The following is a 24,896-nucleotide window of genomic DNA, read 5'->3' as shown; positions in this document are numbered from 1 at the left end:
GAAGGTCTTAGGGTCCCTTCCAGCAGTGCACAGGGTGCCGGACCCCAAAGGATCTTCAAGGTCCTTGGCCACGTCCCTGTGGATGCTGTGGGTCGAGGCTGGAGCAGGGACTGTGCCCACACTGACCCTCTGGCTGTGCTCTGCTGCTGGGTGTTACCTGCAGCCTTCAGGTCCTGGCTGCCAGCTTCCAGCCCAAGCTGATTCCCAGGGACATGCCCTTCTCCTTCCTTCTTGCACCTCCAGAGCCTGCAGCAACGAGGGAACGTCCTTCTGGATGCAGCCAAAGTAAATAAAAGCTCCCCAGCATCCCCCAAGCATCTCTCAGCACTTCATCCCATCCCCATCGCAGCAGAATGGCAGCGAGGTGGGTGAGCTGTTCCTGCTGGGGTTTTGCCTCCATTCACCCCAGAAATGGCTGCAGGAAAATCAGCCCTGGGTGCCCTGCAGCTGCAAAGGGCAGAGCTGCACCCTCCGTGGTGCTGGGATCCTTCTGGATGGACAGGAAAGGGCAGTTGGGCATCATGGGGAGGATATCTGAGGTGGGCACGTGGAGGATGGGGTTGGGGAGGAGGAGCTGGGTGCTGTGCCAGGGCAGCCCTGCGACAAGCAGCCGCCACCAGCTGCCTTGATAGCTCCGCCAGAAAGCTTTAGGGTGGCTCCAGCAAGCAGATACGCGGGGCATCATCATCCCCATGTGCTCTGCCCTGTGCAATCTGCCCCCTGCAAACCCACCCCAGCAGGAGAGCATCCCCCCGCAGCTCCTGGGCTGCTGCATGCGCCTGGCTGCATGGCACAGAGCTGGGGAAAGAGAGAGATGCACCCCCTCCAACCCTGCACCCACCCGTCCCGCCCCCCACCCCCCCGACACGCTCCCCAGTGCATCCCTATAAATCACGCTCTGGCATGCCCCCTCCCCTTCGGCGGGGTTTGGGGGTCACCTGTGACCCCTGGCAGATGGCGCGGGGACGCCCAGCCCTCCGCCAGGAACTGTTGCAGCCGCCATCTGTCGGGAAGCTCCAATCTCAGCAGCGCTGCCCGCCAGAGCAGCATCCCCACCCTGGGACCCCGTGCAAAAGGGGGGAAGGGAGGAGGATGTAAATAGGGGGGGGGGGGATGTAAATAGGGTGGGACGCACACATATACACACATAAAGTTGCCCTGCTGCTGGTGGCACCCGAAATCCTCAGGAGAGGAGGAGAGGGTGTACGTGTGGGGCTGAGCACGGGGAGGAACGCTTTGAGGGGGCTCAGCAGACTTTTTGGGGTCTTTGTCACCCCCAGAGTGTGAGGACTTTGTGGGGATCTGGGGGATGGAGTTACGATGGGTGTTGTCTCCTTTGGACAAGCTGCACACGGGGCTCCCGGGTTTGTGCTCTGTGCTGGGGGGCACTGGGGAGAGCTGGGGGTCTCTGGGGAGAGTTCAGCTGGGCTTCGGTGCAGGCAGCCCCCATTTCCCCTGTGATGGTCCTCGGGGGGAGGACACAGCCTCAGGGACACAGCTTGAGGACACAGCAGCTCAGAGGGCCCCAGTGGGGCAATTCCTTGGGGCAGGAATTAGCCTGTTAGCACCCAGCTGGCTGCAGGGCTGGGAGAAGGAGAGGTGGAGGGGGGACAATTTTTGGGGTGCTGTTCCAGATGGACGAGCAGCACAGAGGCCCCCGAACCCACCCTGACCCACAGCAGTGAGGAACTGAACGCATTCCCTTCCAGCATCAGTATTTATTCCACTTGAGGTTGCTTCTGTCCACTGCAAATCCCTCACAGCCCCCCGGCTCTCCTGCTGCCAGCAGGCAATGCCACACTCGATGGCACTGGGGCTGCCACCTCCATCCCCCCACAGCCTCCACATGGGCTGCCCTGCTCCACACCAGTCCTGTGGCCATCCGTCTCCCAGGGCAGGACCAGTCCTGCCCCATATGGGGGGCCGTGCTGTGGGGCAGCCCACGGCCCCGGAGCAGAGGGGCTGCAGAAGCCCCATTCCTCTTGGCCGGGATGTGGGTGGGCTCAGGGTGAGATGATATAGGCAGTAGCGATGTATTTCTTGCCGTGGCCGTAGGTGGACTTGGTCCAGGTGTAGGTCTGGATGCTGACGCCGTGGCCACCCAAGCTCAGGTGACATCTGTGGGGACACACAGCTCTGCTCCACCCCATCACCTCCATAGGGTGTCCCCACGTCCCCAACCCCACCCCAAAGCTGAGGACAGTGGGACCTGGCTCAGCTGTTCCATAGGGTTTCCCAAATCCAGAATGGGGACAGGAGGACACCGCTGGCACCGTGGCCAGAGGACGGACAGACGGACGGATGCAGTACTTACGCCCTCCCAGGTCGAGCAATGAAGCACAACGTGTAGATGCCAAACTCAAACTCGGGGCTGCAGCCAATGAATGCAGAGCCCACCTCCTTGTAGAAGCCGTCCCAGCTGAACTGCAGCCCCAGTACATCAGGGTAGGCGTCCCACTGGAAGCAGCAGAAGGGAGTTTGGGAATGAGATCCTCCAGGATCCCGTGCAAAGCCTGGCTGCACCCCAAGCAGCGCACTCCCAGCCCCACATCTGCCCCATTCGCCCATTGCAGTGAGACCTGCCCACCCTGCTTCCATCCCAAGGTCCCTATTGGGGATGTAGCAGGCTGAGTAACTCTGCCCCACATCCTGGGGGTCTTTGTTTCCCTCCTAGGGATGCAGCTGATGGAGGGGGGTCAGCACTCCCTGCCCAAATCCTACATCGCTCCATAGGATGGCTCACCGGCCCATCAAAGTTGTGGCTGAAGTAGTTGACCAGTCCCTGCTTTTCCAGGAGGTAGAAGCGGATCCAGTTGTGAAATCCACTCACTTTCCCTTTTTTAATCTCCCCTAAACGCAAAGGAGAATCGAGGTGAGCTGGGCACCCCCACCCCAAATCCCCCAGCTTTGCCCCCCTAAACGAGGGATGTGCTCAGATGAGGCCGAACGCCCCAGATCCCAGCTCTGCTCCACGGTGCTGCCCCCAACCCAACCCAAATCCCCCACCCAGGACCCCAAGGAGCCGCCCCACATTCCCCACCCTCCTGGGGTGCAGTCCACCTGAGAAGACGTGCTCGAAGCCGCTGGAGTCCTTCTCTCCATCACCTCGGGAGTAGAGCCCAAACCACATCTCCTTCAGATCCTGCAGGAATTCCTCCTCGGAGCCGTAACGATCTGCATGCGGAGGGAAGGAGCTGCTAGATCAGCACACGGACCCCATCGCGGCCAGCCCCGGCCTTGATCCACGCTCACTTTTTTTATGGAGGAAAGCAAAAAGTTTCTTCATGAGCTCCGTCTTCATCACCTCCTGGAGGAAGACGTTCTGCTCCTGCAGCTCCTCGGCCGTCACCTCCTCCTCACGGCCCGTTGCCCGCTGGTAGTTGTCCAGCAAACGGATGAAGCTGGCGTAGGTGGGTTTGGAGAAGAGCTTCTCGTTGACGTATGCATAGAGCCTGGGAGAGAGCGGGACCTGAGTTGGGGAGGAGAGGGGTAGGGAGGTCCTACAGAGGGGTCTGGGTGGGCTGAATCCGTGGGTTGAAGTCAATGGAATGAGGTTCAATAAGACCAAGTGCAGCACTTGGGTCATAAAAACCACCAGGAAAGACGTGGAGGTGCTGGAATGTGTCCAGAGAGGGGAATGGAGCTGGGAGGGGTCTGGAGCACAAATCTGATGGGGACTGGGATGGCTCAGTCTTGAGAAGGGAGGATCAGGGATGACATTATTGCTCTCAACAGCGCCCTGAAAGGAGGTTGGGGTGAGGATGGGATGAGAGGTGACGGCCTTAGGTTGCACCAGGGGAGCTTCACGTTGGATATTACGAACAATTTCTTCTCCAAAAGAGTGGTAATGCATTGGCATGGACCGCCCAGGGCGGTGGTGGGGCCACCAACCCAGGAGGGGACAAGGAATGGCAAGGATGTGGCACTTGGGGACGCGGTCAGTGGGCACGGGGGGATGGGCTGGGGTTGGACCTCGAGATCTTGGAGGTCTTTTCCAACCTGAACGATTCCATGATTCTACAGCTCTATGAGTAGAGATCCCACGTGAAAACCATCCTCCCCCCAACCCAGGTGTTCGGGTCCTGACCACGGCATCCCCTTGGAACCATAGAACCACTATGGGCTGGAAAAGCCCTTTAAGACCATCCAACCCAACCTCCTGGCCACGCACTGATGAAACACACTCACGGCTCAGGGGAGAGATCCTCCTGGAGCCCCGTTTGGTCGGGGGCAGCCCGGTGCTGTGGGTTGATGGCGATGTCGTTGGGTTGAGCCTTGTTGTGATCCGCCCCATAGAGCTGCTCGGAAACGTGGAGCAGCTCCTCATCGCTGATGGCATCGTGGCTGCTGGAGAAGTGCTCTGAGGAGAGAGATGGGTGCTGGGGGGCATGGCATGACCCCGGAGCATGGAGGGGTGCTCCCAGCCAGCACCAAGCCCTCCCTTTTTGGGTAAAAGCCTTCAGGTGTGATGCTGCTCCCCGCAATCCCTATGGGGTGATGCTGCTCACCTTCAGCACGTCTGTGCACCGCTTCCTCACCTGCACGGAGCCAAGAGAAGAGCTCAGGGTGAAGGAGCTGTGCCCAGGACCGTGCACCCAGCTGCAAAGCAGCGCAGGTGGGTGCATTCAGCCCTCTGCACCCCATTACTGGGTGCTGCCCACCCATCCATGCTTACCCGCCCCGCAGTGCTCCAGGTAATCCCAGCAGCAGCTGTTGCGGCTCTGGCAGCCGGCGTCACAGTGGCACTCATCTTCGTGGCTGTAGGGTTCATCGCAGCGTCCCCTGCAGGAGTCGGGGTCCGTGTACAGGGCTTTGGGGGAGAGGAACAACAGTGTGGTTCTGTGGGGCGGGCCGGCAGCCCTGCTCCATCCAGACCCAAATCCGGGAGCGGATCTTCCTTCTGGGTCCTGGTGGACAGCGTGGGGACAAAGGGACAGCGTGGGGACAATGGAACAGCATGGGGACAGCCACACTGGGGGTGTCCAGGGGGGGAGAAGAGGAACTCTGGCTACTGTGGGGCTGAGGAGCCCCTCAATCTGCAGCATCCCAGTGCCCAGAGTGCTGGCTGTGCGTTCCGGCACCATTCCCTCCTCACTTTGGCAGAGCAAAATGGACCAAGCTCCGAGGCTGGAGCTACTCGGGAACATTTGGGATGGATGAGTTGGGTTTGGGTCAGATGAGTCCTCAGGACAACTTCTCTGTGGTCATTCAGCCACAGGGACATCGCAGTCACTTGGCACCAGGAAGGACCGTCGTGGCTCCTTCATTCATTCCTGCCCTGATTCACCCATTAATGCCCGTCTCAGCCCTTGCCCAGAGGAGCACCACATTCCAGACGCCTTTATTTGCAATTTGCAATGAAAACTTGGGACTCCTTCCTGAGCTATTTATACCATCCGTGCATCATGCATCTCCATTACACACCTAAAATTAGAGCAGAGCCCCAAGCTGTGCTATGAGTGGTGCTGACGTCGTGCCCCAAAAGGACAAGGGGCACTCGCAGGGTGCTGTATGGCACCAAGGTGGGAGACAACATTGGCAAACCCATTGCTGTGACCTCTGAGTGTTGCACTGAGTGATTTCTCCCTCCAACCACATTCATTGCTCAGTCGTCGTGCGTTTCGCCCCAGTTCTGCTTTTTGAAGCTGCCAAACTACAGGTGGTGGTGGGAGGGAAGAATTTCTTTGCTCAGCAGCCCCATTTGGGCACTGCTGAGTGCTGCTTGGCTTCCTGGGATGCTCCTGGGGGAGATTTGCCCATGGTTCTACTTTGTCTCATCCAGTAGTTTGAGGTGAGTGCTGCTCCATCTGCCCCCAGGTCACCCAGCTGAGCAGGTTTGGAGCCCCAGTGGGGATGAGCAGCAGCAATCCCCGTCTTGTTTCCATCCCTCTCACTCCCAAGGCAGCAGTGGGGATCTGTCAGCCCGAATGACACATCCAGGCTCGTTTTCCAGCTGCAGCCCTGGGGGGATTGCACAAGGCAGGAACTGCCCACGCATGGGTCAGCGCTGAGAAGTTCCCTGAGCATGTTATGGCAAAGCCCAGCACTGGGATGCACTGCAGCTCAGCAGGGCTGGGAGCTGCACAGAGCCTTCAGAGAGAGCTCAGCATCGGCCATTCCCTTCCAAGGCTCAGGTGCAAGAAGAGCTGCAGCATTCCAGATTTTTCCCTGCAGTGGGATGGCTGCAGGAGGATGCCTGCTCACCAGGTTTGAACCTAAATACAGCTATAGGGCAGCCTGCAACTCTTCATGGTTATGTTAGAGCTGCTGGAACTCTTTGGGGAGAGGAACCAAAGGGAGAGCTGGCAGTGCTGGAGGAGGTCAGGAGGAGAGGGATGTGTCCTGCAGTGCTCAGCACAGCAGCTGTGCAATGCTGTGCCCAAAGGATGCTGTGCCCAAAGGATGCTGTGCCCATGGGATGCTGTGCCCAAATGCTGTTCCCATAGGATGCTGTGCCCAGGGGATGCTGTGCCCAGGGGATGCTGTGCCCAGAGGATGCTGGGGATCTGTGTGGAAGGACCTGGGCTCATCCTTCTGCCCTCATCTCTGACCCATCACTCCCCTACACACGACTCAAGCTTCCTGCCCTCCCCCAGCAGAATCCTCTCCCTATGGTTGCCAAATGAGGCAAGTTGAGGACAGATGTGGTTTTAGCAGCCAAATCCTCAGAATGGCCCCAAAACAACGATGGAGTCTGCACTGAGCTTGTGCCAAGATCAGTGGATACTCTGCCTGTACGGAGCCAAACAGCTCTTCAGCTCCTCAGCCAGAGCTGTGCTTCCTAATGAGGGTCATTAATCAGGATGAGAATGTGGTGACTCCTCACGGGCAGCCCAATGTGGAAGCAGCTCCTCTCACCCCTTGGCCTTGCAAAATTCCTCACTGCTCATCCTGGGTTGAGCTGCCTGCTTCTGGAGCGTCAGGTACAGCTCACAGCATCAGAATGGTGATGAAACTCCTTTACTCGAGGACAGACCACAGGTCCACACTTCATGCAAGAATGCAGCAATGGCAGCAGCTCATCACGTGCAGCATGTCGATGAGCAGAGCCAAAAGCACGATGCTCAGATGCTCCTTATTGCAGCAGCCATCCCTGCCCATGCAGCCTTTGAGCCCTGCTCTGCCCCATCTCTCAAACCCTTTTTTTTCATGTGCATTGCATTGCATGCAGCTCCTGGCCACACAGAGCGGGGCTGAGCCCTCTAACTCATCAACAACATAACCAACAGCTGCCAGGATGGTCCCTGAGCTCCACAAGCACCTCTTGTGTGACCGATGGGGTGACCAAACCCGCTGCCACCAGACCTGTCCCACAGGTGCTGCCCTGTTGACCCAGGATGCTCGCAGCTCTGGAAGCTGCCGGCAGTTCTGGTGATGCACAGGGAGGTGATGACAGCTTTCACACTGCCTGAGGTGTGAGCTGGCTCAAGGTGAAGCCAGGTGAGAGCCCGGGGTGCTGGGAGCCCCAGGGCATCCCAGTGTGCTTCCAGTCTGAGCGCTGGAGCTGTGCTGGTGTGGCTGTGTGGCTGAGTTGTGCTCTCTGGGAGCTTTGGCTGGTGCTTGACATGGGCAAAACACCCAAATTCGTGTCGTGCCTCGCAACCGCTGGGCTCCACCACCCTGATCCAACAGCAAGAAGGAGGTTTGTGGGTAAGGAAGTGGAGAAATCACCCTCAGTGCTCCCCCAGGATGAAGGAGCAGAGGGAAGGTGGGTTTGCAGGAGGAGAGCACAGCAGCATGCCCAAACCCAGCCAAGAGAAGGACAGCCCCCACTCCATCACCAGCAGAAACCCCAGGGAAACCCTCCAGCATGGAAATATCCCCCACTCTTTGGGAAGGATCCGACCCCATTCCGATCATCTGGTGCACCTGAGCTCCCCACTCCCCAAATCCCCCCTTCCTTCAGCCCAGTGCAGCCCCCTCCCCACGCAGAAGCTCTGGTACTCACAGCCCAAGGCCATTCCCACCCCGAGGAAGAGGATGAAGGCCTTCATCACCCCGGTGCTTCGCAGCATCTCAGCTCTCTGGCAGTGATGTGGGTGCTGCTGAGCTCTCTCTGCTATATGCGGGTCCCCAGAGCTGAGGGAGGAGCCTGGTGAAACCCAGGACCTCACTGCAGGCTGCACCCCAACTTCACCAGAACTCGTTATGTGTGCGTCCTAATTACAGCCTGCCCAAAGTGGGAGGAGGGCTGGTAATTCCAGCTCCTGAGATTGCTCCACTTCTCTGTCTGCACCTCCCCAGGGTGACGGTTGTGGAGCAAAGGGAAAGCATCTTGGGGGGATGGGGGGAGGGTCCTCACCTCCATGGGGGATCAGGGTGGGTATTGGTGTCATTGGGTGCTGCATCCCCCTGCCTGTGCTTCCCCAGAGAGCCCCACCACAAGCCCTGCACGCAGCCCTGGGAGCTGCATTTTCTTTCTGCCCATCCCCTCTTCATCACCACCAGCAGGATCCACAACCCCCCCCTGCAAACCCCAAGCAGACATCCCTGCTCTGAGCAGCACCCAGCCCAGTGGATGCAATCTGTGACCCCTCCAGCAGCACCCATCCTGCCCACACACCCCACAGCACCCCTTGGCACACAGCTGAGCAGTTCCACGAGGAAAAGGTTTGGCGTCCTTCTCACCCCTCTGTCATTTCCTATCTTCCTCCCCGAGCTGCTGACCCCGCTGACACGTCCGTGCTGACAGCAGTTTTGTTTTCTGGGATGATTTGGTGTCATCATGAGCTGAGTGTGCACGGGTTGCCTCTCACACCCTGCACATGACCAAGCTGGGAGATGCTGGGAGATTTGGGATTTTCTCATGCCTGTAATTGCTTTGGGACTAGCTTGCCATCAGCCTGAGGCACCCGGCGTGGGTTGGGCTCTGATTAATGCCAGTTGTTCAACACTGATGGGGAAAATGCCCAACAAAGAGCAAAGGTGGAGGAAACAGGGAAAAGAAAGAAAGATTCCTGGTTGCAAGAAGTGAGAGCGATACCATGGCACTGGGTTTTGGCTGCAGCCATGGGGCGTCCATTCTGCTCCTCTCCGGGATGCTGGGGTGGGGAGTGGGTCCTTCAGCCCCACGGGAGGAAGAGGAGGAGATGTTGGGATGTGGAGCAGCCCCACGGAGGAGGTGGGAGCCCAGCACCTGCCCTCTTGTACCCAGAGCTTCTCCCCATGGAACACAGTGAACTTGTGGGGCTTCTGCTCCCCATGGGAACTGCTGGTGGGATGGGATCTAAAGGAGGAGGTGCTCCTGGGGAAACCCCAGTGTGGGTTTAGCTTATGGAAAGTGTGTGGAATGGGGGGCGCTTGAACCAAGGGAAGCAGACAGGGCTCAGCTTTTCCACTCGAGCAGAGATGTCTGCAGCCAAGCCTGATGTTGGGGCCAGCATCGTGTCTGCAGGAGGAAGGGAGAAGCCCTGGGACACAACCACGGGCCCCAGGCAGCAGATCTGCAGGCTGAAGGTAATCCGCAGGCTGGGATCCAGCTGGAAAGCACAGAGCTCCCACTTAACCCTTCCTTCCCCAAAACGAGCTCCTCCACATCAGGGCTCCTTGAAGGCAAGGAACCTGGAGAAAGTGATGGAAGGAGCTCTGGGCTGCCTGGTTTGGGGCCACATGGCTGGAAATCACTGCTCTGCTTTGCCCCAGCTCACCTGGATGTGTTCAGGAGTTGGAGCCCAAAACCAGGGGGACACGGGGTGATAAGAGCTGGTCCCAGCTTTCCAAATGGGGATGTTTAGCAGAGCGGGACTTGCTCCAGCACTGACACTGTGCTGTGCCCTGTGCTGTCAACCCAAGGGCAAACACCTCAAGAGTGTTTTGGGGAGTGCAGAGGCTGCTGAGCATTGGGGGCTGAGAGCTGGGCTGGTTGGCTGCGTGTGGCTGCAGGAGGATGGCCCTATGGCAGAGCTGAGGACAGTGCCCAGCACTGCCCAGATCTGTGCGGGTCACACCTGGATCCCAAATGGTTCACAGGGGGAAATGCTTCACTCAGGAACCAAGGAAAATGGGAACCGGACCCCATGCCCACCCCACTGGTGGAACAACCCCAGAACCAAGGAGCAGAGGATCCCAAGGGCCATGGCATGGACACAGGGGGGTCCCAGGACCCCATGTCCCATCCTGGAGCTGGCTGCAACATTTGAATCTTCTCTTAGCTGTGATGGGGAATTTTATTGTAAGCAACCCAACCCCATGGACTGTGAGGTGGAACTCAGCAGTGCTCTGGTCCTTTGGTACCCTGCAAAAATGGGAAGACTTTGGGGGCAGGGATCAGCCCTGAAGCCCACAGCCCCATTCCTCCTGCTTATAGCACTGGGACAATCATTGCTCCATGTACAGCCAGAGGGGCAGGGAGGGGTGGGTGAGGGCTTGGGAACAGCTTGATCTGATCCCCGTCTCCATCACTTCCTCCCACCACAACAGATGCTGTCGCATCTCTGCTGCTGTTCTTCCCCTGTCCATGTAGGGAAACTGAGGCACGCAGGTGGCTGAGCTTAGCCCAAGCTGTGCTCCTGGGTCCATGCAGCTCCAGAGAGCTGAGATGGAGGACACAGCACATCCCAGGGGGCAAACAGGACAGAGGGATGGAGCGCAGCACCCCCAGAGCTGGCAGCGTTGGTGCTGGGGGCATCCAGGGCACCCCGACAGTGCAAGGAGCGAATGCTGGCTGCTGCATGGAGAAATAAGGTGAGCACAGCCTTGCATACAAAAATACCTCTATTGCTCACTGCGTGGGGGCTGCAGACCCTGCTGTCCATGGCCTCACCTGCCCACAGCCCCCCGTGGGCTCCCGACTGCACGGACAGGTCTGGCTCCCATAGCAGAGCCACGGGCTGCTGTGCCATCAGGACACACAGTGCCACGTCCCTGCTGAGTCCTTGCTCCCTTTCCCTCCTGCCCATCAGGACTCCAGGTCTCGAGAGAGCCGCAGCAGCTCCTTCTGGCTGTCGATGGCTTTCAGGTGCTGCAGATACGCCCAGGTGGAGACGGGGCTCCGCACGCTCAGCGACTGCTCCGAGCCTGCAGGGTGAGGGATGGGCTCCGTGAGACCCCCCTCCTCATTGCTCACATCCCCATCTCTGCCTCCAGCCCGACCCTCCTCTGTCCCCCCCCAAGCTGGGTTTGTGGGTCCTCCTAAACTGCCCACCTCACTGCAATTCCCTTCATCACCCCAACTTGGTTCATGGATCCTCCCTCTCGCCCAGATCGTTGGAACTCCCTCCGTCATCTCCAGTTGGGTTCTTGGGTCCCCCCTCTTGCTCAGCTCACTGAAATCCCCTCCATCTTCTCCACTGTGGCTCTCTGACTCCCCTCCGTCACCCTTAGCTCAGCCCACTGAACCCTCTTTGTGTGGCTCATGGATCCCCTCTATTCCCTACTGCCCATCTCAACGAAATCCCCCCAACACCTCTATGGTTTCAGTTCCAGGACCTCCCACCCCTCCCTTTGGCACTAAAGGAACAGAAGAAAATGGGAACAGGTGTGTTCCATGGGGCAAAGTGATGCCCAGCTGGAAATGCCAAGGCACCAACAGCACCATCCCAGTGTTCGCATCTCTCCACTTTTAAAGAACAACAGGCACACCAGTGGACCCCATTCATGCACTTAATGAGTAAACCTCATTAAGAACCCAGGGTCTCCCAGCCCCACACCTACATGTGCTGATCCTGACGGCCCTGGCATCCTCTGGTCGGTGTGGGGAGCGATTCCGCAGTGGGGACAGCGGAGCTGGGTGCATACAGAAAGCAGGAGCTGAGCGACAGCCCACCAGCCCCACGACACCCCCAGCCCCACGACACCCCCAGCCCCACTCACCATGTGCCTGGCCCCGGCAGCGCTGCAGGACGCGCACCGTCTTCGCCATCATGTGCTGTGGGCAGTTGCACAGAGGTGACTCGCTGCCACCCAGCACCATTTTGCTCCCAGCTGGGAAAACACCCTGCAGCTTCAGCAGAAACTGCCCTCCCCACCCACACCGTGGAGCACGGCTGATGCTGCGTGGATGCTCTGGGCCAAGCAGTGCCCCCAAAGGGTGGTCCAAGGGGAGAAGCCCCCCACCACCACTCACCATCTTCTCAAAGTTGATGAGGTTCTCAGCCAGCGTGCGGTTGCCCTCGTGGATGAAGGTCAAGTCTGTAACAGGAGGGGATGGGGGTGTGGGGTAGGGGTTGGGGTGAGCCCTGGGTTTGGTTTCTCAGTCCCCTGCGTGCACAAAGCTGTGGTACGCACCTTTAAGGAGGAGGGGGACGAAGGGGATGATGGGGGGGCTCAGCTTGGCGACGGCCAGACGATAGACCCGGTGATTCCATGATGGGTCCTGGGGACAGGCAGAGGGATCGGGGCTGATGGAACAGCAGAGATGCGGGGAGGGGGTGCCCTGGAACAGCACATCCCAAATGTGGGAGCACACGTTGCACCACCTCCGTGCCATCCCTGTGACTCTGTGTATTAGGGGAAGCAGGGGCAGCAGGGAGTGGCAGTAAACCCAGAGATATGGGGCAGGCACAGACCCCCCGGCTCTGCTTCCTGACCCCTAAACCCCATCCCATCACTGAGACCCTCCAGCTCCATGGGAAGCAGCTGCACTCACCAGCATCCGCTCCAGCGCCGCGTGCAGCTTACGGATCTTATGGGGCAGCCTCTGCACAGAGAGGAGGTCAGGATGGCCCCACAAACCACCGTGCTCAACCCCCCTAAATCTCCATGCACCTCCAAGCCCCCCATCCCAATAGCCCTCTTTGGGATCTGTGATGTTGCTTGCTCTGGGTGCTTGGCAGCAACGGTCCTTCCAGCCCAACCATCCCATGGTTCCATGATCTTTAAGGTCCCTTCCAACCCAACCATCCCATGGTTCCATGATCTTTAAGGACCCTTCCAACCCAACCATCCCATGGTTCCATGACCTTTAAGGACCCTTCCAACCCAACCATCCCATGGTTCCATGATCTTTAAGGTCCCTTCCAACCCAACCATCCCATGGTTCCATGACCTTTAAGGACCCTTCCAACCCAACCATCCCATGATTCCATGATCTTTAAGGTCCCTTCCAACAGTTGCATCCTGATCTTCATGGGAAATGCGCTCCCCGCCTCCCCAGGCCTCGGGGTGCAGCTCATGTAGGAACCCAGCAGCTTGGCCACCCCTGATCTTTGTCATGGAGACTTGGATCTGTCACTGCAGAGCCCAGGGGAGGTGGCAGGAGCCCATGGGCTGTTACCTCCCAGGTCTTGGCAAGGCGGCTCACGGCTGTGTTGCTCACACCAAACATCACCGCGAAGAAGGAATTCAGATTCTTCTGCTCCTTGAGGCTGCGGCCATGGGATGAGGTGAGCGGGGAAGCCACCAACGTGTCCCAGTGGGGAGGGGACGTTGGGGACACTCACTGTGCAGCCAGCTTGATGAACTTGCGCAGCAGTTGGGCTCTCCTGGCCAGCTCAGGGCAGAGGCACAGCTCGGTGGCCACCCAGTACTGCAGCTCGTTGAAACGCCGCATCATTCGCTCCAGGTTGGCTGTCGTCACCTCGTGGAACTTCTGCGGCCCCACGATGTAGTGGATCATCTCCACCTGGCGTGGCAGAGGATGGGTGGGGATGTGACAGGGGGACCCCCAGAATCACCCTGGAGGATTTAAGCCCCCTACCTCGGCATCCAGGTGCAGCCCTTACCTGGTGGATGCTCTTGAAGAGGTTCCAGTCGTGGTCGGTGAGGTGGCTGGCCAGGTCCTTGGAGCTGATGAGATCCAACGTGTCCGAGGAGCCAACGTGGGGGCCCAACTGCTCAGGGTGGGGGGTCTGCGCACAGAATGGGGGTGATGGACACCCCAACCCAGAGCCAGGATCAGAGCCTATAGCTGGGCTCACCATGGCCCTCCATCACCTCCACTTGGTTCATGGGTCCCCCTCTACTGCCCAGTTATTGAAATCCCCTCCATCCTCTCCATTGTGTTTCATGGCTCCCCCTATTGCTCAGCTCACTGAAATCACCTCCTCCAGCGGGATTCATGCCCCCCCTACCGCCCGGCTCACTGAAATCCCCTTCATCCTCTCCATCGTGGCTCTCTGATCCCCTTCCCTCACTCATCAAACCCTCTCCATTCTGGCTCATGGGTCTCCCTCTATTCCCTCCTGCCCAGCTCACTGAACTCCCACCCATCGCCTCTATCTCAGCTCACAGGTGCCCCACATCTCCTCACAGACCCCCCTGGAGCTGAAGGACCAGAAGCAATGCCGGCAGCTGTGCTACATGGAGCAAAGCGACGCCCAACCCAGCTCCAGAACCACAACACGAGGATTCCCCCCAGCACCTCCCATCCCATGCCCACCCCCCCGGCTCACCAAACTGCTCAGCTCCTCCACGCTGACAGCAAAGAGCCGCTCGTTGAGCCCCAGCGAGGTGAACACCCCCACGGTGTCCAGCTGCAGCCCCACTTTATCTGCAGGAGATGGGAGGATGGGTGCAGGGCTGCTGCAAAGCTCAGGGACCCTGGAGTGCCCCGGGACCACCGCTCACCTCCGGATGAATTCACCTTCACCAGGAGATGCTCTCCATCCCATCCCAGCTGTGGAGCGAGGGACTGCAGCACATCCCGCACCGATGCGTTGACGGGCAGCACCGTCACCAGGCACGAATGGTCAGCTCTGTAGATCTCGTAGGGCACTGTCAGGGTGGAGGTGTCAGCACTGTGACCACATCCAGAGCGTGGCCATGGGTGTGCCCGCAGTCCCTGTACCTTTATCCTGGGCTCTTAAGGCACAGCTGCTGCTCAAAGCCGCCTCGTCTTGGCTGGAGAGCCAGCTCATGGAGCTCCGAGACTGCAGCGAGAGAGGGGAGAGTAGGAAGCATGGCACCCCCCTGATACCCCGCTTCTGGGGGTCCCATCTCCCTGTTCCTGACACCCTCAGGGCTGACCCTACCTTGGGCTGGGGAGAAATGCTGCTGTCCCCATTCTCCATCCTGCACCAAGAGGAGGAAAGGCGGTGTTAAGAGGGCGGCAGCGCTTAGGATGCCGCCCTCAGGGGGCACAAGCATGGAGGTGGCACCGGGTCATTATGGGATGGAGATGTCTGCAGTCACCCCGAGGGCACAAGGACCCAACGGACAGAGGTGGCACTAGATCATTATGGGATGGAGACGCCCATGGCACTCACGCTCGGGGCCGCCGCCGCTCCTGCTCCTGCACCATGGCCCCCAGCCGAGGGTCCTGGCTCACCAGGTCAGCGAGGTTCTACGGGAGGACAAGGGGGAGCACTCAGTGTGACACAGAGGTGACATGGGGACCCCAAGGGGCTGCCCCGTGCTCCCAGTACCTGCAGCAGAGCCGTGGTGCTGCGGTCGCCCTGCAGCAGCCGCCCGTAGAGCAGCACCCACTGGCTCACCAGGCGCAGGATCTTGCGGCGCTTGTGCAGGCAGTAGGTGGCTTTCTCCTGCTCTGAGCCATCCAGTGGCTCTGCGCGGAAACTGGGACCAGTTAAGGGCACCAGTATGGAGGATGTGGGTGAAGGCAGCGAGCGGACCCCTCTCCCCACAAGGACAGGGAATGGGGATGCGCCCTTCGCTTGGAGATTTGGGGTTCCCACCGCCATCCCGATGTCCCATTAAGGGGACAGGGACCAAGGTGGTCCCTGCAGGAGGGGCTGCATGCCACGGGCCCCCCATCAGCAGCAGAAGGATATTGATGCAGCAGAGCCCTGCAGAGCTGCGAGGTCGGCATGAACACAGTGTAGGTCAGCAGGAAATCCCCCAGCAGTGTGTCTGGAAGAGAGCAGACAGCCCCGCTGTGCTGCGCCCGCACCGGGCTGGGGACGTCCCTGTGGGGTTGCCATGGGGTCTTCCACCTCACAGCTCCCACTGGGTCACGTTTTGCTTCTAAAGGCCGAGGAAAGGGCTGAGAAGAATGCGGAGATAAATATATTATTTTTTTTGGAATGAAGGGAAAGGCTTTTTGGAACGGAAATCATAAAAAGTTGGGCGGGGGGAGGAGGTTGGATGCTGGTTCTGCAGTTCTGATTTTTTACCCGCTGGGGACATCTCCTGGCTCCCGGCTCTCCCTGTTCTGCAGCTCTGCATGGGGGGTGTGGGGACGTGGGAGAGGAGGGAGGAGACGCTCTGCAGTTCTCCCAGCCCAAAGGAGGGATTTGATGGAGAGAAAAGGGCAGCCCCCACCTACCCACGGGGTCGTAGAGCGTGGCGTCGAGCCTCATGAACTCCAGCAGATGCTCCAGGATCTTCTCCGGTGTCCCAGCCATCACCAGGTACCTGAAGTGCATCAAGGACCCGGCGCTCAGAACGGCTTTGGCATCGCCGCTGCCACGATTCTCCCCCAAATTCCTCCAAGAGAAGGCTCAGGGAAAGGCCAGCAGTGTGCCTGCAGCAGGAGGGATGGCGATGGGCAGCTGTTGCTGTCACCTGCTGCTCCGCGTCGTGGCCGGCTGGCTGCTGCCTCCCTGCAGGTTCTTCTGCAGCACCAGCACCACCTTCCCGTGCTCCTTCAGGCGCATGGTGTTGGCTTCCACGTCCTAAATGGGGAAAGCAGCCTTCAGCCTGGCTTGGTGACCACAGCCTGTCCTCTCCAGGCTGATCCCTGGGCAAAGCCAGCTGTCAGCAAGCAGCACGGGCTGCAGTGCATTGCTCACACAGCTTCTTGCACCCCAGCACTCCATTGGCACTGCATGGCAGCTCAGTGCACCCCAGCACCTTGCTGGCACTGCATTGTTGTTCGTTGCATCCCAGCACCCTGCTGGCACTGCATGGTGGTTCATTGCACCCCAGCACCCTGCTGGCACTGCATGGTGGTTCATTGCACCCCAGCACCCTGCTGGCACTGCATGGTGGTTCGTTGCATCCCAGCACCCTGCTGGCACTGCATGGTGGTTCGTTGCACCCCAGCACCCTGCTGCCACTGCATGGTGGTTCGTTGCACCCCATCCCCCTGCAACCACCACACTCTGCACATCCCAGAGCAAACCCCACGTCCCACAGCCACAGGAAGGTCCTGGGATGGTGAGGAGATCCCATCCCAGCTGCCCACCTTGAGGATGCGGTTGAAGTCCTGCTTGTCCACCCGCAGGAAGTGGCAGTTGTCTTCCCTCAGGATGATGCTGGCTGCTCGGGGAGCGTCGTTCACAAGTGCCAACTGCCCAAAATCGTCCCCTTCGTGCAATGTGGCCACCAAGCCCTGCAAGGGGACAGGGCTAATCCAAACCTGAACCTGACCCAGGCCAGATTGGAGAAACGGGGTGCACCTTGGCACCAAGGTGACAGCACGGATGGGGTGGAGGCGTGGGGACGCACCTACCTTGCCATGGGTGACCACGTTCACCGAACCCTTCCAGACAATGTACCACGAGGTGCCTTTATCCCCTTGGCTGAACACTGCGGGGGAAACAGTGGTGTGAGTGAGACCCAGAGCATCCCTCGTCAGCCCCCATCCCAACAACAACCCACAGCCAGATGGGTGAGACCCCAAAGTACCTTCATCCGCCCCATCCCACCCATCCACCCCTACTCCTATGGAGCCAGCAGGAGCATCCGCACGGACAGCAATGCCCACCCAACCTGGGGATGCTGTCCTAGGGGCCATCCCATCCCCCAGCACATGGAATTCAGTGGGCACACTCACACACGGTGCCGGCTCTCTGGTGCGACTCGAACATCAGCACAGACGCCAGCTCTCGCTTCACCTGCAGCAAGGGGCAGCCACCCTCAGCATGGAGGGGACACGCAGGGTGACAACTCAGGGGTGGTTGCGAAGGGCCAGGAGAGCAGGAGGATGCGTGGAGGGGAGGCAGTGGGATGCAGGAGGGCTTGGAGGGGATGGATGCAGGCACGAGGGCAGCAGGGTGCAGCCCACACTCACCGAGTTGGAGAGGTGAGCCACGGCTTTAATGTGGAGCAGCTCCTCAAAAATGAGTTCCAGCTCATCCTCTGTGCGCTGGGCAGGTCTGGGAGGGGGACAGGGGTGATAAGTGGCCACTGAGAGCATCTCAAAGTCCTGGATTCCCTCCTGCATCCTCTCCAGTTCCAGAGGGGGAAAGGATGCTCAGGATGCCCTATCTGCAGCACCTCCAGCTGTGATTGGAGCAGGATGGAAGCGAGCCACCAGGACCCCCAGGAGTACCCAGGAGCCCCCAGGAGCACCTAGAAGCCCCCCAGGAGCCCCCCAGCACTCACGGTTTGCGCAGGGCCATGGTGAGCAGTGCATCAGGCCCCAGCTGTGCCAGGAAGGTCACCGCCTCCAGCAGCTCCTCCGCATCCCGCAGCCCCATGCGGGGTTCGGGGTTCAGCTCCAACTCAGCAAAGCGATAGAACTGGGTGTCCTTGTCCTGGAAATGCCACTCCTGTTTCACTGAGGGGAGGGAAGAGCACATGAGCCGGGGTGTGGACCCATGGGTGAGCCGGGATGCCCTCGGGGACCCCCTCACCGTGCGTCAGGACCCCGCCGTCCACCAACACCTGCCCCACGCCGATGGCTTGGCTCCGTGTCTGGATGCCCAGCTCTGCATTCAGCATCCAGTCCACCAGCTCCTTCCCAGAGCAGCACCTCCTGCAAAGAGAGGGAAGCATGAGGAAAACGCCCACAATGAGGCTGCAGCATCCGGGAGCCCCCCGAGGGTCCCCAAGGGTGGGGTGGGTGCTGGAGGTCCCACCTGTGGTGCCGCAGGTGATGCTTATGGTCCCGGATGAGGCTGGGTCTGGTGCTGTTGAGGTAGGTGAAGAGGAGCTTTCCAGCTCTCCAGATCTTCTCCGAGGATGCCTGGAGGGGAATTGAGGTTCTATGGTGCATGGAGGGTGTGGGCAGTGCGAGCTTCTTGCACCCCTTTGTGCTGAACCTGCTCAGCGCCCATCTTCAGCCCATCCCAGCACCTCAGGATCTCCATCCTCAGTCCCAGGAATGGCTGATCCCAAAGGATCACTGTCCCGACATGCCTCCCCACCCCCCACCACAGCCTTCCTTTTGTTTCTCCCCCCATCAGCCTTTCTCTGAATGCCACACTCGTGTCTCTGCAGCATTCTCACCTGGGTAAGGCTGTGTCCATAGTCCAGGGAGGATTCAGCATCCAAAAGCGGGGTCTGGAAAAGCAAAAAGAAGGTGTTGATGGCCCCCAAAAGAAGGGGAAATGCAATGAAATGCAATGAAATCCACAACAGTGCACTGCAGAGCAACGGAATGCAACGTAAACCTAACCCTGACCTTAGCCCTACCCCTAACTGCTAACCCTAACCACTAACCTAACCCAATGCAGAGCAATGCAGTGCAACCCTAGTCCTAAATTTAACCCTAACCCAAATGCAGTGCTATGGAATGCAATGAAAGCAGCGCAGTGCAGTGCAATGCAATGAAAGCAATGCAGTGCAATGGAACCCTAACTCCCAACTCCCTTCCTGCACACTCCCCGCACCACTCAGCCCCACCTGCTCTGCACCAGGAGAAGGTGCACACACCTCCCTGAGCCCCCACCAGCACCGTCCTCCTGAAACCATGGCAAAGCCTCTGTTCTGCCCACCCCTCCGACACCTGCATCCACAAACCACCCACTTCCAGCTCTATTTTGGCCCATTTCAGCCACACCAACACGGAATGCCCAGCGTGCGTCAGGGAGAACAATTCAGACACTGCTGGAAACCAGCAAGGAGGAGCTGGGATGGAGGTGGCTCAATGCATCCCACATCTCTGCACTGCAGCAACCCTCACGTGCACAGCGAGGACCCAACCCTGCAACCTGCCCTGCAGCCACGTTTCACTCCGGGATGGGGAGAGGGCGCCGAAGGGAGAGAGGTGGGAGATGAAAGGATGAAAGGAGGAAGTTTAAAGCAAAGCCTTTGCACGAAGGGATCAAAGGCACCGATGGGAGACACACAGCGAGTGCTCACTGCTGGCAGAGGACATCAGAGCGACCTGCGGGAAGGGCAGGGCGAGGGAAAGCCCCGAGCTTCTCCTCCAGCTTTGAAGCCTCATCCAGCAGAGGAGGATGGAAAAGACGTCAGATTCCAGCAGAAGGGCCCAGGGATGCTGCTCTGCACGCTGCAAACTTGAGCAGCTCGTGTTCAACCACAAGGGATATTCCATCCGAATGACAACGACTGTGATGCTCAGCCCTCTCCATGGCCACATCTGCGTCCTCCACCACTGCTCTTCCTTTTGGCCATTGCCATCAGCAATGCTTTTTTTTCCTCCTAATTCTGCTTTCTCTGCTGTCTTCTCCCTTTTTTGCTGTGCCACCAGCTCCCAACAGCCCTTCATCGTGCACTGAAGGCAGCTGGAGCGTGAGCTCTATGGCACGACATGGAGCATCCTTCTGGGAGCATCTCCAGAGCAAGGCTTTGTGCCCTCAGGTTGTTTGTGGAGGATTTGAAAGCCTCCCTGGGAACATCCTGCAGCACTCAGGGCTGGTGGAGGTGCTCAAAAGGCCATTTTGGGAAACGCTCATACGCGATTTTGGGAATTCAGAGTCTTCTGGGCCAGATCTTCTGCGTACCTGAACTGGTAAAGAAGCTTTGAGCAACTCCACTGAGAGGCACAAAGCAACTGAAAACCTCAGAGCAGGAATCCAAGGCGGAGCAGCTGCAGAATCCTCCTCAACAAATGAATTTAATGCAAAATAAAACTGCTTTGCAGGGAGCTGAGGGGACCCCGCACCGCCTGGGTGCAGACAGGTGCTGGAGGCGGGCACCCACCGCTGGGTGCTCTCAGGCTGCTCCATCTTCTCCAGCCCTTTCCGCACCTCAAAGCCTCCCTCTTTCTCCTCCTCCTCCTCCTCTTCCTCTTCCCCGGGCTCACGGCAGCCCTTTGCAAGAGGCTCAGGAAGGGGCAGAAGTAAAGGAGCTCAGGAGCGCAGCGGTCTCCGGCCACATCCGCAGCCTCCCGCTGTCACCAATGCGGGGACGCCTCCTCTTACTCACTCAGCAAACTTTCCCCGTGCCGCGTGACGCCCCGCCGAGCAGGAAACGCACCGACGGTTGTCGAGCAAATGTTTGCAAACCCGGAGCCGGGCTGCAGCCGGAGCTGCGGGACCCGCAGGGCGATGCCACCCACTGCGCCCGTCCCCAAGCGGAGCCGCCTCCGCCGTCACCCCGTCACCCCGCTCCGTCCTTGGGGCAGAGAGCCAAGACGTGCCACGGTGCTGCTCCAAGCAAGGACGGCCAAGGAGGCTGAGAAACCCGCCCAAGGACGGCTGCTCGCTGAGGTTTCTCCCCACCAGCTCCCCTTCCCACGCCATGGCACCCCGTGGTTCCCAGGTCCGGCCCCGCAGGATGTCCCCCCCCCCATCTCCTTCCCAGCCCCCCGATGGCTGCAGCCCCGCAGCCGCCGTCTCCAAAGCGTTTCCGAAGGAGTTGCCTGTTTCCATCTTCCTGCTTACGGGACAGGAGGGATCCTGGTGGGCTCCAGAAATCCGGCAGCCGTGGGCGAGCGGCCAAGGCCGGCAGTGAGCATTTTGCTTTGTTTGGGATCCCGGGGAAAAACAACAAGGAGCTATTTTGGGTTTTACGGCTCCAGAGAAAGTCCTCGCCCATCCGCAGGCTCTGAAGGAGAGGCACCAGGCCAGGGGCTCAGTTGTCCCCATGACCCCCGCTGGGAGGGGTCTGTCCCCTCAATGCAATGATGGCACACATGGGGTGACCATGGCACACGTGGGGTGACAATGACCGTGGCACATGTGGGGTGACAGTGGCATACATGGAGTGACAATGACCGTGGCACGTATGGGGTGACAGTGGCACACATGTGGTGACAATGACCATGGCACACATGGGGTGACCATGGCACATATGGGGTGACAATGACCATGGCACACATCGGGTGACCATGGCACACATGGGGTGACAATGACCGTGGCACACATGGGATGGTAGTGGCACATGTGGGGTGACAATGTCCGTGGCACATATGGGGTGACAATGACCATGGCACACATGGGGTGACCATGGCACATATGGGGTGACCATGGCACATATGGGGTGACAATGACCATGGCACACATGGGGTGACCATGGCACATATGGGGTGACCATGGCACATATGGGGTGACAATGACCGTGGCACACATGGGATGGTGGTGGCACATGTGGGGTGACAATGACCATGGCACACATGGGGTGACCATGGCACACATGGGGTGACCATGGCACATATAGGGTGACAATGACCGTGGCACACATGGGATGGTGGTGGCACACATGGGGTGACAATGACCATGGCACACGTGGGGTGACCATGGCACATATGGGGTGATTGGGGTGACTGTGGCACACGTGGGGTGAGTGCAGCCATTGGGGACGGTGGTTGGTGCCACCCCACTGAGCTGGGAGACATTCGGTGCCAGGGAGATCCCTGGAGAGGTGGGGGGCAGTGACACAGAGCCGTGCACCAGGAGCTGCAGCAATGGAGAGGAGGGATGTGGCATCCCCAGGGCGCAGCCAACCCAACCCTCATTCCTGCTCCCTGCCCCAGCACCCTCCTAACTGCAAACACTGGGGAAAATGTCCCTTCTGTCCCCTTCCCCACAAATGGCCCGGAGGTGTCCCCAAGCACCACACAGAGAGGGGGAGGGGGGCACAATTCTGCCATGCTGTTCGTGCCACCACGCTTCACATTTTGCTCTATTTTGCCCAATTTCTGCCAGTCCAGCACTTTAAAGCAGAAGTGCTGCAATGTGCTGCTGCCCTGTGCTTCTCAGAGAGCAAACACCCAACATGGAGTCCCCAAACCCTTAAAGTTCGGGGGAGGAAAGCATCAAGGATAGGGAAAAAATAAAAGTCTGTGTTGGGGGGAGGGGGAGAGGGACAGAAAGTCAGAGAGGTTTCTGTTGTTCCATTGCAGCGGGGGGAGCTTTTTGCTTTGGGAAGGAGGTTGTACAGGAATGCAAACAGACGGAATAAAGCAATTTCCTTTTGTTCCTTAAGGTTTGTCCTCGGCCAGGCTGTGTGAAGGTGAACGGCTGCAGCCTCCCCCCCCCCCCCCCGTCCCAGCACTGAGGGGGCAGCAAAGGGATGTTTTACCCCGTAGGGAAACGCAGAGGGTTGGGGCTGTGGCGGTGTGCACCAAACTGCTGCCAAGCGACCGGTTTCTCCTGTAAGCAACGGCCTGAGCTGCTGGGGAGGGAATGTATGGAAGCTGGGGTTGGGTGTGGGGAAGGTGTTTCCTGCTGGCAGTGGGTTGGGGTGCTCTGCCCGGGCGCTGTGCGCTGGAGCACGGTGGCACCTGGTTCGTTCTGTGCTTTGCTGCCAAATCTGCCCGGGGTTGGGGCTGAAGGCTGCACAACTGAGCTCACAGCCAAGGAATGGGAACAGGGAAGCACAGCACAGACTTCAGGGCACCGGGAAGGCGGGGAAGGGCAGAGGGTTGCATCCAGCATGGGGGTCCCGCTCGGCTCCACCTCCCCCAGTCCCTGGGTGCTGGGTGGGATGTTCCTGTAAAGTGCTTTCCCTCTTTTTCCTTCAGGTTTGTCCCACTGTGGGTAAGGGCCACCCCCCAGCACGGAGGGGACAGCGTGGGGCTGGCACGGGGGACATTTGTCCAGCAGGTGCCAACAGCTCTTGGCAAAGGGACGTGGAATGGGATGGGGGCAGAGGGGTGGGGGGGGTTGGGGATGTTCCTTCTGATGAGGGACGCAGAGGTGGGGGGCAGGCAGCATGCAAGATCCTGTATGTGGGGTCAGCACCCGTGGTCCCTGCTCTCCCCATGTCCCCATACCCACTGTCCCCACTGCCCCACAACCCCGTATCCCACCTCCCTCGTGTCCCCGTAACCCACAGCCCCCGCTGTCCCCGCACTCACCCAGCGGATGCCCTGGATGCGGGGCAGGCTCCCCCCCTCTCCCTCCAGCCTGATCTCGTAGCTGGAGCTCCGGAACAAGTGCATCTTCTTCAGCAGCACCGACAGCCGCTTATTGTCCCCACCGGAACCACCGGGTGACACCGGCGGCGGCGCTGGGGGGGGGACAGCCCCGAGACAGCGCTCCAGCCCGGTCCGTCGGCAGTGGGTCCCCAGCGGAGCCGCTCCCCGCCGCTCCGCCTCCCCCTCGCTGCCGATCCCGGTCCCGGTTCCGGTGGCGATGGCGGTCCCGGCCCCGCGCACCTTCATGCGGCGGCTCCGCGGGGCCGGGCCGGGCCGGGCTGGGCTCGGGATCGGTGCCGGTACCGCCGCCGCCGCGCTCCGCCCCGGAGAGAGAACGGATGGGAGGAGGGAACGGGGCCGTCCTCGCACCCCGCCCCGCCCCGAATGCCTCGATCCCCCGTTCCCAAGCGGACCCAGAGCGCTGCGCACCTCGGGGACCTTTTTATGGACAGCCCATCCCCAAAGCTCCCATCTCCACGGGCCGCCCCCGGCCCCGAGCTCAGCCCCATCCCTCAGCACCGCGGTGTCCCCACGCGTCCCCGTCCCTCCTGGGACGTTCTGTCCCTTTTCCCACTGTGACACACCCGAAGCCCCCCGGTATCCAAAGGTTTAGGGCAGAGGAGGGGACCTGGAACACGGCCCAGGGATCCTGGGAGTGCAGGCACAGGGGCTTTGGGCCAGAAAGCAAAGGTTTGCTGCCAAAGTGAGCTGTCACTTTTGAAATTAACCTTTTTTTTTTTTTCCTATTAAAATCTATATTTAAACAGCCCCACAGCCCAACCAGCAGGGAGGAACGTCAGCTAAAGGCAGCAGTCTGCAGGCACTGTGCTGCTGGCAGCCACCCCAGGGGCTGTGGGGTCACACTGGGCTCCTCAGCACCGTCACCACCCTGGAGCTGTCGTGTAGGATGGGGAGCTGCAATCCTTCCTCCCACCATCCGAGTGCTGGATCGTCTGCAGCTCTGCCTTCATGCCCCTGAACGCGGGCTGTGCCTGGAGGTGCAGCTCCTCCTGGCCCCCAAAGAGGCCTCCTAACCCCCAGTGCTTCCTTCCTTTGCAGCAGGAAC

The 24,896-nt window shown here is 59.6% G+C and overlaps 2 protein-coding genes across 4 annotated transcripts; both read right to left on the bottom strand.

The window, feature by feature from the left end:
• Positions 1 to 1,711: 1,711 nt before the first annotated feature.
• On the bottom strand, positions 1,712 to 5,886 carry ENDOU (endonuclease, poly(U) specific). The gene is given in 7 exon segments (XM_085212164.1): positions 1,712 to 2,118; positions 2,315 to 2,457; positions 2,744 to 2,850; positions 3,061 to 3,174; positions 3,253 to 3,452; positions 4,189 to 4,360; positions 4,640 to 5,886. Coding segments are annotated over 7 exon segments (1,359 nt in total). The 5' UTR covers positions 5,148 to 5,886; the 3' UTR covers positions 1,712 to 2,003.
• Positions 5,887 to 10,695: 4,809 nt separating this feature from the next.
• RAPGEF3 (Rap guanine nucleotide exchange factor 3) lies at positions 10,696 to 24,245 on the bottom strand. Of its 3 annotated transcripts, none has more exons than XM_085212084.1 (27): positions 23,771 to 24,245; positions 19,012 to 19,065; positions 18,642 to 18,748; positions 18,417 to 18,538; positions 18,166 to 18,340; positions 17,852 to 17,936; positions 17,615 to 17,675; positions 17,291 to 17,367; positions 17,024 to 17,170; positions 16,402 to 16,511; positions 16,163 to 16,251; positions 15,669 to 15,747; positions 15,303 to 15,453; positions 15,144 to 15,220; positions 14,910 to 14,949; positions 14,726 to 14,807; positions 14,506 to 14,652; positions 14,331 to 14,428; positions 13,662 to 13,787; positions 13,380 to 13,561; positions 13,214 to 13,304; positions 12,587 to 12,637; positions 12,226 to 12,373; positions 12,065 to 12,129; positions 11,812 to 11,866; positions 11,653 to 11,724; positions 10,696 to 11,016 (listed from the first exon to the last, which is right to left on the bottom strand). In XM_085212084.1, the coding sequence occupies exons 1-27, from the start codon at positions 24,074 to 24,076 to the stop codon at positions 10,898 to 10,900; spliced, it is 2,916 nt and encodes a 971-aa protein (XP_085068210.1). In that variant the 5' UTR covers positions 24,077 to 24,245; the 3' UTR covers positions 10,696 to 10,897. The 3 variants fall into 3 exon arrangements, with proteins under 3 accessions (XP_085068210.1, XP_085068211.1, XP_085068212.1); XM_085212085.1 differs by having other exon boundaries at positions 12,226 to 12,313; positions 23,771 to 24,243; XM_085212086.1 differs by lacking the exon at positions 12,587 to 12,637 and having other exon boundaries at positions 12,226 to 12,313; positions 23,771 to 24,244.
• Positions 24,246 to 24,896: the final 651 nt, after the last annotated feature.

Source organism: Meleagris gallopavo, chromosome 31, assembly GCF_905368555.1.
Source record: "Meleagris gallopavo chromosome 31, MGAL_WU_HG_1.1, whole genome shotgun sequence".
NCBI classification, from domain to species: domain Eukaryota; kingdom Metazoa; phylum Chordata; class Aves; order Galliformes; family Phasianidae; genus Meleagris; species Meleagris gallopavo.
This window is presented reverse-complemented; position numbering and strand designations above follow the sequence as displayed.